The sequence below is a fragment of the Magnolia sinica genome, chromosome 3, assembly GCF_029962835.1.
Source record: "Magnolia sinica isolate HGM2019 chromosome 3, MsV1, whole genome shotgun sequence".
Classification (NCBI taxonomy): Eukaryota; Viridiplantae; Streptophyta; class Magnoliopsida; order Magnoliales; family Magnoliaceae; genus Magnolia; species Magnolia sinica.
This window is the reverse complement of record NC_080575.1, coordinates 121473435-121490417: the sequence shown is the minus strand read 5'-3', so window position 1 is coordinate 121490417 and position 16983 is coordinate 121473435. Positions and strand designations below refer to the sequence as shown.

Here is a 16983-nt window from a genome sequence, read left to right as displayed (position 1 = left end):
CAATACAGTCACGAGCCACTTGGAATCCATTGGCATTGTTTTTTAGGATGACGTCATGGCGTTATTGATCTTGTCCAGTTTGCCAGACAGTTGAGATGGTTCAGTGATTGCTGTGAGCAATTCTTCAAGGTTGACAAAACTGAAAATTGATGATGTGGCCGGTCTAATCCTCAACTAAGAATCTAGAAGAAAGACATCAAGAGTTTCAGGGGATTCAGGGAATGCCCTAAAAGTTGAAGGACGAGGAAGATCGCTAAATAAAGGAGGCAATAAACACGAATGTTCTAAGTCAAGGAAGAAGTCCAACGGACCGAAAGACAAAGACGGGTGTTAGCATTGCGGGAAGAAGGGACACATGAAACGTGATTGCAAGGCGCTCAAGAAACAAGAAGGAAGCTCTCAAGGTGCGAAGGATTTAGTGAATCTATCTGAGGAGAGTGACACAGAGGCGTTGATCTTGTCTCTTGACGCGAGGAATGAGTCATGGGTTATAGACTCGGGTGCTTCATTTCATGCCACTTCATGTAAGGAAGTTCTGCCTGAGTGATGATGAGTCGTGCAGTATCGTTGGAAAAGGAGACATTTATGTAAATCAGAAAGATGGAATGACTTTGAAATTGAAGGATGTCAGACATGTACCGAGTTTGAAACAGAACTTGATCTCAGTGGGGCAGTTGGCCGATACCGGTTATGTGACAATATTCACTAGTGATTCCTAAAAGATCACAAAAGGTGCTTTGGTGATATCTCAAGTGAAGAAGGAAGGTACTTTGTACGTGACTTTAAGATCATATAGTTCACTCGTAGTCGAATCAACCGGAGTGAATGGGCAATTATGGCATCAGAGGTTGGGACATATGAGTGAGAAGGGGATGAAAGTGCTATTGTCAAAAGGGAAGCTACCAGGGTTAAAGTCTATTGACTTAGAATTCTGCGAGGATTGCGTTTATGGCAAGCAGAAGAGGGTAAGCTTTTAGAAAATAGGACGCGCTCCAAAGACACATCTTTGGATCTTGTACAAACTGATGTGTGGGGACCGGCACAGGTATCATCTCTTGGTGGCTCACATTATTTTGTTTCTTTTATTGATAATGCTAGTAGAAAACTACGGGTTTATTTCTTAAAGCACAAATCTGATGTATTTGATGTATTTAAGAAGTAGAAAGTAATGGTAGAAAATGAGACAAGTAAAACAGTAAAATGTCTCAGATCTGATAATGGGGGAGAGTACTGTGATAAGAAATTTAAGGAGTATTGTGCAGCAAATGGAATCAAACATTAGAAAATGATTCAAGGGACACCACAGCAGAATGGTATGGCTAAGCACATTAACAGGACCATCCTTGAGTGCGCCAGGAGTGTAAGGTTCTATGCAGGATTGTCCAAGATATTTTGGACAGAGGCTATGAATATTGCTGAATATCTCATCAATAGAAGTCCATCAGCACCATTGGATGGTGGGCTACCAGAAGAAATGTTGATTGGGAAAGAAGTGAACCTTGCACATCTCAGAGTGTTCGGTTACACTTCATATGTTCAATTTGATGCAAAGCACAGAAACAAACTGGATGCGAAGTCCAAGAGGTGCACGTTTATAGGCTACGGGCAACATGATTTTAACTACAGATTTTGGGATACAGAAAACAGGAAAATCATCAGAAGTAAAGATGTAGTCTTCAATAAAAAAGTGATGCATAAGGACAGCGTGCAGGAAAATAAGGCCAAGGAGAAAGAATTCGAAGAGTTAGAAGAGTTACCAGACATGGGTGTTTCAACGCCACAGGATGATCATTTACAGGAGCATTATGAGGCAGAGCTGCATACACCAATTGTAAGGAGATCTACTCGGGAGAGGAGAACTACGGTTCGATACTCACCCTCCTTACATTATCTACTGCTGACAGATAAGTGAACTAGAGTGTTTTGAAGAGGCATTACAGTCAAATACACGGGTTAAGTGGGAGCAGGCCATGCATGATGAGATGGACTCTCTTGAGTCTAATCGTACATGGAAGTTAGTCACTCTACCCAAGGGTAAGAAAGCTCTTCATAGCAAGTGGGTTTACAGACTGAAGGAGAAGCACGATGGTTCGAAACGGTACAAGGCTAGACTGGTTATAAAAGGGTTTCAACAAAAGCACGTATCGATTTCACTGAAATATTTTCACCTTCAATAAAAATGTCTACGATTCGCATGGTCTTAAGTATAGTGGCTACAGAGGACTTATATCTAGAGCAGCTAGATGTTAAGACAACATTTCTTCATGGGAACCTTGAAGAAGAGATATATATGCATTAGCCGATAGGATACGTGGCACTAGGAAAGGAGAACAAAGTGTGCAGACTGAAGAAGAGTTTATATGGCCTGAAACAGGCTCCGAGGCAATGGTACAAGAAGTTCAATAGTTTCATGTCGGAAAACGGTTTTAGAAGATGTCATGCAGACCATTGTTGTTATTTGAAGAAGTTTGATACGTCTTACATTATCCTTCATCTGTACGTTGATGATATGCTTGTGGCTGGTTCAAGCATGAAAGATATCTCAGATCTCAAAAGACAACTGTCTAAAAAATTTGTCATGAAGGATTTAGGAGCGACAAAACAAATCCTATGCATGAGGATAAAGTGTGACAGGGAAAACAAGAAACTGGTTTTGTCACTAACAGACTACATAACCAAGGTACTTGATCGATTCAATATGGGAGGTGCTAAGCCGGTTAGCACTCCATTAGCCAACCACTTCAAGCTATCTAAGGAGTAAGGAGCAAAGACGCAGGAGGAATGGGACTACATGGCTAAAGTATTATACGCATCAGCTATTGGGAGTCTCATGTATGCTATGGTGAGCACGAGGCCAAACATTACTCAAGTAGTGGGAGTTATTAGCAGATTCATGAACAACCCCGAGAAGGAACATTGAGAAGCTGTGAAGTGGATCCTTAGATACCTCGCAGTTACTGTAGATACAAGGTTGTGCTATAGTAGATCAGAAATCAAGCTACAAGGTTACGTAGATTCAGATTTGACAGGAGATATTAACAACAGAAGAAGCACTACAGGTTATATCTTTACTCTGGGTAGTGCTGCAGTCAGTTGGGTCTCTCAGTTACAGAAGATAGTATCTATCAGTACGACAGAAGCAGAATATGTTGCGGCTACAGAAGCGTGTAAGGAGATGGTGTGGATGCAAGGTTTCATGGAAGAGTTGGGTAAGAAGCAAGCAGATTGCAAGCTGTACAGTGACAGTCAGAGTGCAATACACTTGGCTAAGAATTCAGCCTTTCATTCAAGGACCAAGCATATTGACATCAGATATCACTTCATACGTTCGTTACTGGAAGATGGATCGATTACTCTGGAGAAGATTCATACAAGTGAGAATCCTGCGGATATGCTGACCAAGGCGGTCACACGGGAGAAGCTGAAGCTCTGTTCAGCTTTAATTGGTCTTCAGGCTTAAAGATAGAAATGTGGTGCACTCCGGATGAAGAAGACGAAGGCTTATGGCGATGTGTCTCTAAGTGGAAAATTGTTGAGATGTGGAGCCACATCTGGACAGCCGCTCGACCAGTTGAGTGCCCTGCTGATCGGTCGAGTGGCCCACTCAACCAGTCGAGTACTCTACTGTCTCGACTTAAAGTCCATCGAGCATCAGGTTTTGGGTTTCGAGGTGCTCGACCAGTCGAGGTTACGCAAATTCGTTTCCAGATTTGATGCGGACTATGAATTTTTGAGTCGGTTTTCACAGAGGTGCGAAAGTATAGTTGTTTAAACTATAAATAGGTGTCCCTAAGGCTTTTCTATGATATGAGAAATAATTCTAAGGTGTGGACAAAAGGTTTTCTTTGTACTTCCAAAGGAGAGGTTAGTATATTGCATTATAATTAATCTTTGTTTTTTTCATAGTGAAAGTTTGCATCCGTGGTTTTTTACCCTTGTTTGGGGTTTTTCCACGTATATCTTGTCTTGTGATTTGTTTGAAATGCTTTGATTCTGTTTCTAGTCTATATTTCTTCTTGTTTATCATTTGTTGGTGAAACCGGCGATTGGATCTTGGTTCACTGCGTCGTTGGCGTGCTGCGCAACAATCCGTATGCCTACCATGGAGATCACCTGTAAAATAAATAAATAAATAAAAGGCCAGCTGCTTATTGGGTGGGCCTTGAATGAATGTTGATTCAGACCATCGGTTGTCCACTGATTCAACCGGTGTAGCTCACCTGATGAACGGACCAGCCTGATTCTCCATTTGATCTTGATGGTGAGGCCTACTGTTTCCATGGTGTGGATTACCTGCATAGCTAGCATGTTTGTCGGAATGGCCTGGTCAGGTCGAGAACTTAGCATTCTGTTGGCTATACCTGATCAGTGGCCCACTTTTTCAGCAGCCAATAGGTTAGTTGCCGTACAATGTGAGGACTATCGTCTTGGCAGACTACGAAACACGAAATGCTCTCAAATTTGTTTCCTGGTTAAAATTGAGATGAAATTTTGTAATTTGATCGATCACTTGTACATCCAAACACAGCCATATAAGAATGGTTGTTATATTTGTCGACATCCTTGAAATGAGCAATGTGTCACAGTTGCCCACGTGATCATGGGAATGGATCCTTACCTTCCATATCGTGCCTCCCGTGGTCAGATGGTTGAACTAATTTAGAAGATCTAATCTGAAGCCAGATGATTGTATTGAGGTAATAAGATCATACATTGCAATATAATTACATATTAGAGCAGTCTGAAATAGAACAGAGCATTTATAAGCTGAAAGGTTGGAAACATCGAGTATGATGTATTATCTACTATGCTGTTGGGTAAGAAGCCTCCATGGCAATACCACACAGGCCTTCCTTAGCATCAACATCTCGTTCCATCCTTATATATCCTTCTTCACCCCACCCAATGCCCCATGAATTCTTTACCAACCAATACTTAGTCCCATCATCAGCAGTCCCATATCCAACGGCTGTCACACCATGGTCTAAGTCAGTACCACAAGCACCCGTGAATACACCACTTGAGTAGAATTGGAAGGCAAATCCTCCAGCATCAATGGCCACTGAAATTGGCTGATTGGCCACTGCCTTCAATAGTGCATTCTCACTGTTGGCTGGTACATCTTCATGACTGTTGATCTTGGCCGCATGGTCAGAAGACTTCTTGGGGTTGCAAGTGCCATCAACTCCCTCGTATGGATAGTTAGCTTCTGTTGTAAGTCCTCGGTTGTGTTGAATGAAATCGAAGGCATCATCCATGAGGCCACCATTGCATCCTTGATCCACACCTTTGGTGTCACAGTCCACTAGCTCTTGCTCGGATAGTGAAAGCAACTTACCTGTTTTAAGTTGTGTAATTCCTTCTGTGGCTGCAACGGCTGAGAATGCCCAACAACAACCTATTTTGGAACATTTGAGCCACAATTAGTAAAAACACAAAATTAACAATCTCATCTTCCCTTTTCTTATTTGGTAAGTGTGTGTATTAACAATGTTACAGATACTTGTTTGGGTTTCCTTATTCTTCATCAGTTCAAGAAGAGATCATCTCTTTACTTCCTAATTGAACCTGGCCATTCATTAGATTTTCCACCTCTTGGATAGACCATTGCCCAAAAATCATATTGATTTTATGGTATTAATCATGCATTAAAAAGTGGCCTGCAATGCCCCCATTAAGTCAATGGCGAATGTAATGTTATCCTAGAAAGTTTAAAAAAGATAGACTTGCATTGCCCATTCATTCGAATGAAATTGTTGGCTACTCTTTGTATGGTTCAAAATCGGACTTTGGCCATGGCCCATCCAGAGCTGGCCATTCTGATGGATGGTCCAGATTGACTAGCTCAGTCACCAATGAGGGTTAGTAGCGGGCAGGTGAAGGTTCATGGTCTACTTAGTACTTACCGCATTGTCCCTGATCCTTGATGGGAGTCACAGCACCTTTCTTTCTCCAGTCCATTGTAGATGGTGCAGTAACATTCTCATACATGAAGGATGTGGCTTCTGAAGCCCTTGCTCGGGTGGGCCTATATCCATTACGAGCGGCCCTGAACTCGTCGTTCGTCATATCGGCAAATGCATTGACGCTTAACTTGTATGATCGGTCCCCTATGCTGTTAAAAGATTCTATCAACTCCACATTACTCTTGAATATCTTGAAACGTTGTTCCTTTTCAGCCACATCCTTGTACGTGCGTCCATTTTGAGCCATCCATTGCTCATGGAGATCGGACATGGATGAGTCATGGAGAGTGCGCCGGGCCATGGCTTGAGAAGCCAAAGCTCCCAAGATGAAGAAGGCCACAAGGAAACAATGGTACATGTTAGCCATTGTGCAAAGTAAGAGGGTGTGATGGATGGGCTGAGGATGTATGGAGGAGGGATGCATACAATCAAAAGAGGCTTTGCTTTATATAGACATTGCATTGTACCCCACAGAAGTCATTACTCTCCCTTGCTTTCTTGTTATTGAGAGAGAGAGAGGAGGAGGGAGAGAGAGAGAGAGAGAGAGAGAGAGAGAGAGAGAGAGAGAGATCCTACGTGCCGGGGCAAATGTAATGGTGTGGATGGGTACAAGGACAGGCTTCCTTTTGTTATAGCAATCTTTTCGTCTACGTTCTCCTTTGCTTACACATACTATCAATGGCGCTATCAAGGTTTAGTTACCGTCCATCTTGTGCACATCTGATTGTGTACGACATCTAAGTTCTTTAAAAGGAGTCAGGGACATAGACATCACCTGATGTGAGGTTTTACATTGTTTGCTATGGTTTGACCCACCTGATTGTCAGATCAGCTTGATTTTGCAGCGTCTGACCATCATGATGGGGCGAACTTGTTGGACGGGTCAGATGCACACACACAAAACATGTGGGCCCCGCAACAGCTTAATACGTTGGTACACGTATATGTATATGTGTCCTATGTGCGCACTGAAATGGGCAGTATAAGCAATCCATCAGATGGGGCCAATGCAGGTACCCTGGCCCAAATGTAGGGACTCAGGGGAGGACGTGAGGTCGAGCACCGTCTTCCTCAAGAGGATAACTATTCCGAATCCACGGAACTTCTCTGGACTCTTCACAGAGACTTCTCGAACCCACAAGGAAAGAAAGCAGAAAATAGAAATAAATTCTAATAAATTCGAAATTGATTGATCAAAAATTAAAAACGAGTTCGCAACCCTTTAAATAAGGGTACCAAGCAATGGGAAAGAAATTAGAATCAAACTACAACTCAAACTCCTAGAATCCGCGACTTACTATAAATAGTAAACTTACTATTTACAGACGGTCGTGATGTCTACTAGTGCGCAAGGTTTTCGGCCAAAAATAGTAAGTGTCCTATTTAGCTTCACCAAACCGTTCTCCTAATTATTCTAAGCTCTTTTCACGTTGGGCGCAACTCCTAAAGCCCGACGGATGAAGAGTTATAATCAAACTAAAACTTACTATTTATAGTAAAAGCGAAATTAAAACAGGGAAACGATCATCAATCAAGGGGTTTTTTGCAATTCCGGGCTGCATAACTCGGCATAGCGGGGTTGGTTGGCTAAAGTAGCTCGTTCTACCCCAAAATCATATATTTTACGTCAGATAACTCGTTCTGAATTGCAAGATACGCCCGATCTAAAGTCTGATTGTCCGGATCACTTCTGTCGTCGACCAGGCCTTTTTTGATCCATTTTGGCCATGAAACTGTCCGCGACCTGCTCTACATCAGTCCCCTCCACTTCAAAAGAACTCGTCCTTGAGTTCTCATCCTGCGCTGGTTCATGATACTCGGTCAGGTCCGCGATGTTGAAAGTCCGTGAGATTGTCATGTCATCTGGAAGATCAACAACATAAGCGTTGTCATTGATCTTTCGGATGATTGGTACCGGTCTAATCTTTTTATTCTTCAACTTGTTGTACGTTCCGGTCGGAAATCGTTCTTTGCGCAGATGGACCATTACTTGGTCGCCCACCTTGAACACTTTTTGTCGCCGATGCTTGTCCGCTTGCTCCTTATATTTTTTGTTCGAGACATGTAGCTTGGTTTGTACTTCCACATGAATGCCCATGATCTTGTCAGCCATATGTTCCGCTGCAATGCTCATGCCTGAGAGCTTGGGCAGAGAGACCAAGTCTAGTGTGTGGCGAGGTACTCATCCATAAATAACCTGGAACGGGGATTTCCCTGTCGAGCAGTTCACCATGTTGTTAAATGCAAACTTCGCTTGAACAAGGCCAAATCTCACTGCTTCGATTTTTCTCCTGAAATACATTGAAGGAGGTTTTCCAACATGCGATTCACAACCTCAGTTTGACCGTCAGTCTGTGGGTGGTAGGTGCTGCTGAACTGAAGTCATGTATCGAATCGAGTCCATAAAGTCCACCAAAAGTGGCTTATGAACTTCGTATCACAGTCAGAAGTAATAGTCTTGGAAACCCCGTGTAGCCGCACAATTTTTCTTAAGAATAGATTCGCCATGTGTGTTGCATCGAGAGTCTTCTTGCATGGAATAAAGTGTGCCATCTTGGAGAAATGATCTACTACCACAAACACCGAATCCATGCCACGTTGTGTTCGTGGGAAACCAAGCACGAAGTCCATAGATAAATCCTCTCAAGGGTCGTCAGGCACAGGTAACGGAGTGTAAAGGCCCGTATTATGAGATTGTTCCTTAGAGGTCTGACAAATATAACAACGTTGGACTGTCTTTCCCACATCACGTACCAATTGCAGCCAGTAATATCGTTCTTCCACAAGAGCTCGCATCTTGTCTCGCCCAAGGTGTCCACTGAGGCCAGCTCCATGTAGCTCTTGGATTATCTGTTCCCTTAGCGAATTATTTGGGATGCACAGTCGATTTTCCTTGAAAATAAACCCGTCTTGCATATGTAAGTCGCCGGGGTGACCTTCTTGGCATCTAACCCATGCGTCCTTGAAGTCGTCGTCATCGGCATATATGTCTTTGAGGCGCTCGAACCTAACAACCTCATTACTCATAGTGACTAACAAAGTTGTACGATGACTCAGTGCATCAGCTACTTTGTTATGTTGCCCTGACTTATGTTTTTGTACGAACGTGAATTCCTACAAAAATGACATCCATCTAGCATGCACACGGTTAATGTTAGCTGGACTATTAATGAATTTGAGAGCTTGATGGTCCGTGTAAAGTATGAATTCCCTTTGAATCAAATAATGCCGCCAGTGCCGCAGTGCCTGGACCACCGCGTATAACTCGATCTCATATGTAAATCACTTCTTACGTGCATCGCTAAGTTTCTCGCTGTAGAAGGCTACCGGCCTACCTTCTTGAGACAAAACTCCCCCAATTTCGACATATGAGGCATCACATTCGACTTCAAAAAGTTTGTCGAAGTTGGGAAGTACAAGAACCGGAGTCATGGATAATCTACGCTTGATTTCGGCAAAGCTCCTGTCTGCTTCGTCAGTTCACTGAAACTGTCCTTTCTTCATACAATCTGTGATTGGTGACACAATGGTACTGAAATTTTTCACAAACCGATGATAGAATGTTGTCAGTCCATGAAAACTTTACACTTTGTGAATATTTGTAGGAACCGGCCATTCTCTGATTGCCTTCACCTTTTCCCCATCCACCCGAATGCTCGTGGATGTGACGACAAAATCCAGGAACAATAGGCTATCAGTCATGACGCTGCACTTTTTTAAATTGAGGTACAACTTATTTTTAGTGAGCACTTGAAGGACCTTCTTGAGGTGTTCCATATGCGTGGTTTCATCTTGACTGTATATCAAAATATCATCGAAGTAAACCACAACGAACCGCCTAATGAAAGGTTTCAGAACTTGGTTCATCAATCTCATAAATGTGCTAGGCGCATTCGAAAGACCGAAGGGCATGACCATCTATTCGTATAATCTTTCCTTGGTCTTAAAGGCCGTTTTCCACTCATCACCCGACCGTATTCGAATCTGATGGTAGCCGCTCCTTAGGTCCAATTTAGAGAATATTTTTGCACCCTCTAGCATGTCCAGCATATCGTCCAACCGTGGTATAGGAAACCTATATTTTATGGTGATTTTGTTGATGGCTCAGCTGTCGACACATGCGCTAACTCCCATATTTCTTTGGAGTTAATAGAGCTGGTACAACACATGGACTCATGCTCTCTCGAATAAGACCCTTACGGATCAACTCCTCTACTTGTCCCTGTAGAATCTTGCACTCATTCGGACTCATTCGATAATGGGGACGATTAGGTAAACTGGACCTAGGAACAAAGTTGATATGGTGTTGGATATCTCGCATGGGGGGTAACCCATCAGGAAGGTCATCGGGCCAAATTTCTTTGAATTCATGTAGCAGGGGCCTTAGTCTTTCAGGGATGTTGGTAGGCTCAAGTTCTTCCCCTTTTACAATTAACGCATAAGTCTGTCCTGTTTCGTTTGATTCTTCCACGAAGTCCCGTATGGTTAAGAGAAAACAACCCTCCACTTTAGAAGTTTCAGATGGTCCCTATGGATCCATAGGGGCCAATATGGTCTTCCGGCCGTCCTTGACGAAGATATATATATTATCTCGCCCTTTATGAGTGGTGTCACGGTCAGATTACCAGGGCTGACTGAGTAGTATGTGACATGCTTCCATGTCAACTACATCGCATACTACTTCATCCCTATAATGTTTGCCGATTGAAAAGGATATGGTGTACCGTTCAATTACCTTTGTTTCGCTAACCTTCTTGATCCAAACGATTGTATATGGAGAAGGATGATGCTCTGTTTTCAATTACAATTTTTTCACCATAACCTTGGAGACAATGTTCTCGCTGCTCCCACTGTCAATGATCACATCACAAACCTTTCGATTCACCGTACACCTAATGCAAAAGATGTTATGCCGCTGTGGATGCACTTCTTTTCTTGGCGCATATAATAGTCGCCTCACGACGAGTGACTCGCCGTGATGTTGCTGAATCCAACCTAAATCATCTGCCTCGTCCTCAGTGGTATGCTCCTGTTCTTCAATATCTGAATCTTCATAAGCGTTATCAGCACTACCATCATTGATGGCGAGATTTACCACTTTTCGCTGGGGACAAGTATTTGATAGGTGGCCCGGTTGGCCACAACGATAGCAGTTATCAGGCCTTGACCGAGCATAGGGGTTCGAGATTCTACTTGGACCAGCAGCAATCGATACGCCTCTTTGGGGTCTAGCTTGCCTGCTTCCCTGATCTCGGTTCTCAAACATAGGAGGTTGAGTGCGTGCTCCTACGGGCTCCTTCCCCTTAGGCTGTGTAGTTCCCTGGGGCAGACCTGCCACAGGGATCTTTACAGTAGGATAGGTCCATGTGTTAGGACGTTCAAGTTGCGCTTCTGCCCGAGTATCCAACTTGATCGCATCATTCATCGTCCAGACGGACTACATCTGGACCGGATCCTGGATAGCCATACGCAATCCATCGTTGAATCGGGTGACTTGCTGCGATTCAGTCTCGACCAAATCGTTACGCGCCGCTAGGCGGTAAAATTCTTCTGCATATTCTCTCACCGACCGACTACCCTGTCGACAATTTTGGTATTGTTGGAATAATACCTGATCGTAATCGCTAGGGAGGAATCGGGCACGTAGTAACTGCTTCATCCGCTGCCAGGTGCTGATTGGTACTTTCGCCTGCCTGGTTCGCGCGAGTTGCAGTTGTTCCCACCAAGTTGAAGCTCCTCCTTTCAACTTATAGGCCACAAGCTTGACCTTTTTGCTTCAGGGATGTCTATATAGTCGAAAAATCGTTCAACTTCAGAAAGCCAATCGAGGAAATCCTCAATGTGTAGTTAGCCATTGAAGCTAGGAATATCAACCCTCATCTTGAATTCTCGATCCATTCGATCTACTCGATCGCCGCCATGTCTGGGGTGTTGGAAGATTATGTCGTCAATTACCTCCTCACTGGAGCCCCCTTCCTCAGGAATGACCCTTGGATGTATTGCCGGTACTATCCTGCGATCAGGGCGATTAATTGAGGGTGGAGGATTGCCACCAAGAACACGGAGTTGCCTTAGGTTTTCCGCCAAGAGATCCGCTATGCGGTCGATGGAAGTCTACAGCCCTTGCATGGCTTGCTGATTCTTTCGTTGCGTTACTTCGAATGCTACCGCCATTAAAGGTAAATTCCCTATAGCACTACCCATGGGATTATTGCCTGACCCGTCGTTAGAAGTTATCAATCCGAGGAGAAACCTCGCTTTAATACCAAACTGACGCAGGGGAGGACATGAGGTCGAGCTCCGTCTTCCTCAAGAGGATAACTATTCCGAATCCACGGAACTTCTCTGGACTCCTCACAGAGACTTCTCGAATCCACGAGGAAAGAAAGCAGAAAATAGAAATAAATTCTAATAAATTCGAAATTGATTGATCAAAAATTAAAAACGAGTTCACAACCCTTTAAATAAGGGTACCAAGCAATTGGAAAGAAATTAGAATCAAACAACAACTCAAACTCCTAGAATCCGCGATTTACTATAAATAGTAAACTTACTATTTATAGACGGTCATGATGTCTACTAGTGCGCAAGGTTTTCGGCCAAAAATAGTAAGTGTCCTATTTAGCTTCACCAAACCGTTCTCCTAATGATTTTAAGCTCTTTTCACGCTGGGCGCAACTCCTAAAGCCCGACGGATGAAGAGTTGTAATCAAACTAAAACTTACTATTTATAGTAAAAATGAAAATAAAACAAGGAAACGACCATCAATCAAGGGGTTTTTCGCAATTCCGTGCTGCGCAACCCGGCATAACAAGGTTGGTTGGCTAAAGTAACTCGTTCTACCCCAAAATCATATAGTTTACGTCAGATAACTCATTCCGGATTGCAAGATACGCCCGATCTAAGGTCTGATGGTCCGGATCACTTCTGTCGTCGACCGGGCCTTTTCTGATCCATCTTGGCCATGAAACTGTCCGTGACCCGCTCTACATCAGATAGGTGGGACCCTTGCCTTTTGGTGGAGCCCTACCCGAATGTTGTAGTTTTCTCCGTTTAATAATATTTTTCCTTTTGAGAAAAAAAAAAAAAAAGTTTAAATTATCAGGTGGGTACGAACGGTTAATAGCTGTTTTTATCTATTAATATCTGCCATTTTTACTCATTTGGTGGCCACAATGTAAAAATAAATGAAAAGACTAGAAAATAACTTGTTTTATTTATCCAATTGTTTCTTATACTGTGGCCCACTTGATGATTGGAATGGCTTGATTTTCACAGCCCTCTTGATGGACTGCCCAGATCTTGCACAAGTTTACCATATTGGCACATGTATTGACGTGTACATGGACCATAACTTTCTCTACCGCCTACGTGTCAGCCAGAGCATTAGAGCCCAGTCGTTCAAAAGGTGGGACCCACCTTCTAGATCAGCAGGAACCAGAAAAACAGGATGGTCTACTCATAGGTTGCTGATGTGGTCCGACTATACATCAACAGGTCTGAATTTCACAACAGGTGATTCTTATTATGGGCCCATTCTTTCATGGGTTGGATAATCGACACAAGTGACACATTCCTGCAAAATAAAAGCATTGTATGTGAAAGCTCACAACCCAAAGTTGCGTGAAATGTAGAATATTCTTAAGATGGAAGCGCAACGTACACGAAATTTCAGTATAAGAAGTGTTAGATTAATAAATATCAATTTAGCCGCATCCAAATCAATACACTTGATCGGGCACGTATATCAAGTCTCCATCTTCACCACAGTAACAACAAAGCAATGGAGATTTGTGAATCATGTGGGGCCCAATATCCCGTATATAAACTCAGATTAGAGTAAGTTTATGCACCCACTTCCATAATCACATCATCAGAGCATCCATACACTCCTCAGCTGACACCATGGCTTTCTCAACCAAATCTTTCTTCGTGGCCTTTTTCATCCTTGGAGTGTGGGCTTCTAACACCATGGGCCGCACTCTGCAGGAAGTGTCTATGTCGGACAGGCACGAGCAATGGATGGCTCAGTATGGTCGCACTTACAAGGATGCAGTTGAGAAAGAGCTACGTTTCAAGATATTCAAGGATAATGTGGAATTCATAGAATCCTTTAATAATGCTGGGGACCGATCTTACAAGCTAAGTGTAAATGAATTTGCAGACCAAACCAACGATGAGTTCAGGGCTACCCGCAACGGATTTAGGCGCACTCAAACAAGAGTATTGACAGCCACGTCGTTCATGTATGAGAACGTAACTGTGCCAGCTAGTATGGATTGGAGAAAGAAAGGTGCTGTGACCCCAATCAAAGACCAAGGACAATGTGGTAAGCTTTGTAACCTACTCACGAATTTAGCTGATTTTCTTCAATTAGTGTAACTTTGTTCTAGAAAGGGACATGAAATTGTTACCTATTATTAGCTAACTTGCCATCTGGTGTTGCCAAATAGGATGTTGCTGGGCATTCTCAGCGGTGGCAGCCACGGAAGGGATTACCCAACTCAAGACAGGGAAGTTGCTTTCCTTATCCGAGCAAGAAGTGGTGGATTGTGATACCAAAGGTGAGGATCAAGGCTGTGCAGGAGGTTTCATGGACGGCGCCTTCGATTTCATTCAACACAACAGAGGACTTACAACAGAAGCCAAGTACCCCTACATGGCAGTTGATGGCACTTGCAACTCCAAGAAGGAAGCCAACCCTGTGGTCAAGATCAACGGTCACGAAGATGTTACAGCCAACAGTGAGAAAGCTCTGTTGAAGGCTGTGGCCAACCAACCCGTTTCTGTGGCAATCGACGCTAGTGGATCTGCCTTCCAGTTTTACTCGAGCGGTGTATTTACAGGAGATTGTGGTACCGAACTAGACCATGGAGTGACGGCTGTGGGATATGGGACGACAGATGATGGGACAAAGTATTGGATAGTGAAGAATTCATGGGGAACTTCATGGGGTGAAGAAGGATACATAATGATGGAGAGGGATGTTGGTGCTAAAGAAGGGATATGTGGTATTGCCATGATGGCTTCTTATCCCACCGCTGCTTAATCCTCACAAAGCTGCATGTATCATGCTTGTTTTATCCCATGCTTTGATATAAAAAAGTGTTATGGAGAAATGTCAATGTAGAAATGTTTAGCTTCTTTATGTAATTCTCATATATATGTAATGAGTTACTTCCATTATCACTTATAATATCCAAATAGCTCCTTTTATGTAGGCCCTATGACATGGTTACTCGACTCGACTCAATGTGCATTGACTCCAAGACTATTTGCTTCACTGGGCTTGATATTTAATAACTAAATTAATATGGTCGAAGATGCGGTGTGGTGGGGTAGGCCTTAGGTGGTGGGTGGTCCGTCCCCTGTAGGTGAATTCGTCTGCTTTTTTTTTCTCCCCGGAGATCTTCTTTCGGGCGAGCTTCTGTTGTTGTACGTGTAGTCAGCCACTGGGCTCTCTAGACAGGGATAGTGCTGTCGTGGCATCTTTTGCGGGCTTTGAGCTGTTTGATAATCTTTGTCTAGGCAGGTTTAAATTTTTACGGGAATGACCCTGTAGGCGAGGCGCTGGCTTCAAGGAAAGGTCGCACTCGCTAATTGGACTCGGCTCGTTTGGCCGGTCGGATTGGAAGGGATTGGATGGTATTGGAAGGGATTGGAAGTTAAATCCCGGGATTGACCGGGCGTGCCAAACAGAGTCGGTTATCTGATCCCAATTCCATGGGTCTTACAATTCCACGGGTCTTAAGACAATCCACTGACAACACCATCATTACCTTTAAATCCCATCCAATCCACCCTAATTCGTTCAAATTTGCCCGGACGTGTTTGGTCGGTGGGATTGGAAGGGATGGGAAGCTTTAATCCTGGGGTTGGCCGGGCCTGCCAAACAGACTGGATATAGCAATCCGGGGATATAGCAATCCCATGGATCTCAAGACAATCCACTGGCAACACCATCATTACCTAGAAATCCATGCCATCCGCCCTAATACCATTCAATCCCTTCCAATCCACCCGGCCAAACGGGCCCTAAGTCAGTTTAGACCGGAGTAAATGGAGGTAAATGGGAATAATTGGGAGTAAACTAAAGTAAATGACATTTGAAGTAAGTTTGGATATACCAAAGTAGCACTGTGATAATGCCAAGGAACATATAAGCATTTGGACTACTTTATGAACGGTTTGAATTGCATATAAACATCACAGTGGAGCTTTAAAAGGTTTGAATGAGAGGCAACCCCTTTCCGCTTTTTCCAATCGTGTGGCCCACTTGAGTTTAAGATATGTCTAATTTTTGGTCTCATGTCTTAACATGATGTTCCAAAATGAATGGATAGAGTGGATTTCTCACAAACATCAGGGTTGGCCAAACACAGCTTCCAATGTTAGAAACTTGTTGCAAAAGGCTTTTGCTCGATTTCCACATCACTAGAGATGAATGATCCTGTGGGGCTCACTGTGATGTATGTATTTTATCCATGCCGTCTATGCATTTTGAAAAATCATTTTAGGGCATGAGCCAAAAATTGAAGCATATCGAAGGCTCACGTGGACCACACCACAAAAAGTAGTGAGATTGAAAACTTCTTAGGCCATAGGGTTTTTGGATGTAATTTACTCTTTAGCCCATGGCATGAATTAAAATTTGAATCAAACGAATGGTAGATTATTTGACACCTATCCCACGGTGGGCCTCACAACCATTAACACATGACAACATATACCCTTAACACATAATAACATCGACCCTTAACACATGGCAACCACGACCCAAACCCTTAACACATGAAAAATCTCAACCCTTAACACATGAAAAATCTCAACCCTTAGCACATGACAACCTCGACCCTTAACAAGTGACAACCATGAACCAGTCTGTGACCAGCTCAACCCTTAATACATGACAACCACGACCCAAACCATTAACATATTACAACCGCTCGACCCTTAACACATGACAACCACGACCTACAGGCTTAACACATGACAACTTCAACCTTTAACAAATGA

General features: G+C 43.3%; 2 protein-coding genes across 2 annotated transcripts; one reads left to right on the top strand and one right to left on the bottom strand.

Annotated features, from left to right (window-relative positions):
- Positions 1-4675: 4675 nt before the first annotated feature.
- On the bottom strand, positions 4676-6333 carry LOC131238738 (senescence-specific cysteine protease SAG39-like). The gene is made up of 2 exons (XM_058236347.1): positions 5907-6333; positions 4676-5398 (listed from the first exon to the last, which is right to left on the bottom strand). The coding sequence occupies exons 1-2, from the start codon at positions 6331-6333 to the stop codon at positions 4806-4808; spliced, it is 1020 nt and encodes a 339-aa protein (XP_058092330.1). The 3' UTR covers positions 4676-4805.
- Positions 6334-13801: 7468 nt separating this feature from the next.
- On the top strand, positions 13802-15016 carry LOC131239136 (senescence-specific cysteine protease SAG39-like). Its single transcript, XM_058236693.1, has 2 exons — positions 13802-14296; positions 14421-15016. The coding sequence occupies exons 1-2, from the start codon at positions 13873-13875 to the stop codon at positions 15014-15016; spliced, it is 1020 nt and encodes a 339-aa protein (XP_058092676.1). The 5' UTR covers positions 13802-13872.
- The last annotated feature ends 1967 nt before the right edge of the window (positions 15017-16983 follow it).

What these genes read in the sequence shown, in the direction of transcription:
- LOC131238738 (XM_058236347.1), bottom strand. Translation starts at nt 6,333, where the DNA reads ATGGCTAACATGTACCATTGTTTCCTTGTGGCCTTCTTCATCTTGGGA. An exon ending in CAAGGATCAGGGACAATGCG is followed by an intron (nt 5,399 to 5,906) that starts GTAAGTACTAAG and finishes GTTCCAAAATAG; the next exon opens with GTTGTTGTTGGGCATTCTCA.
- LOC131239136 (XM_058236693.1), top strand. Translation starts at nt 13,873, where the DNA reads ATGGCTTTCTCAACCAAATCTTTCTTCGTGGCCTTTTTCATCCTTGGA. An exon ending in CAAAGACCAAGGACAATGTG is followed by an intron (nt 14,297 to 14,420) that starts GTAAGCTTTGTA and finishes GTTGCCAAATAG; the next exon opens with GATGTTGCTGGGCATTCTCA.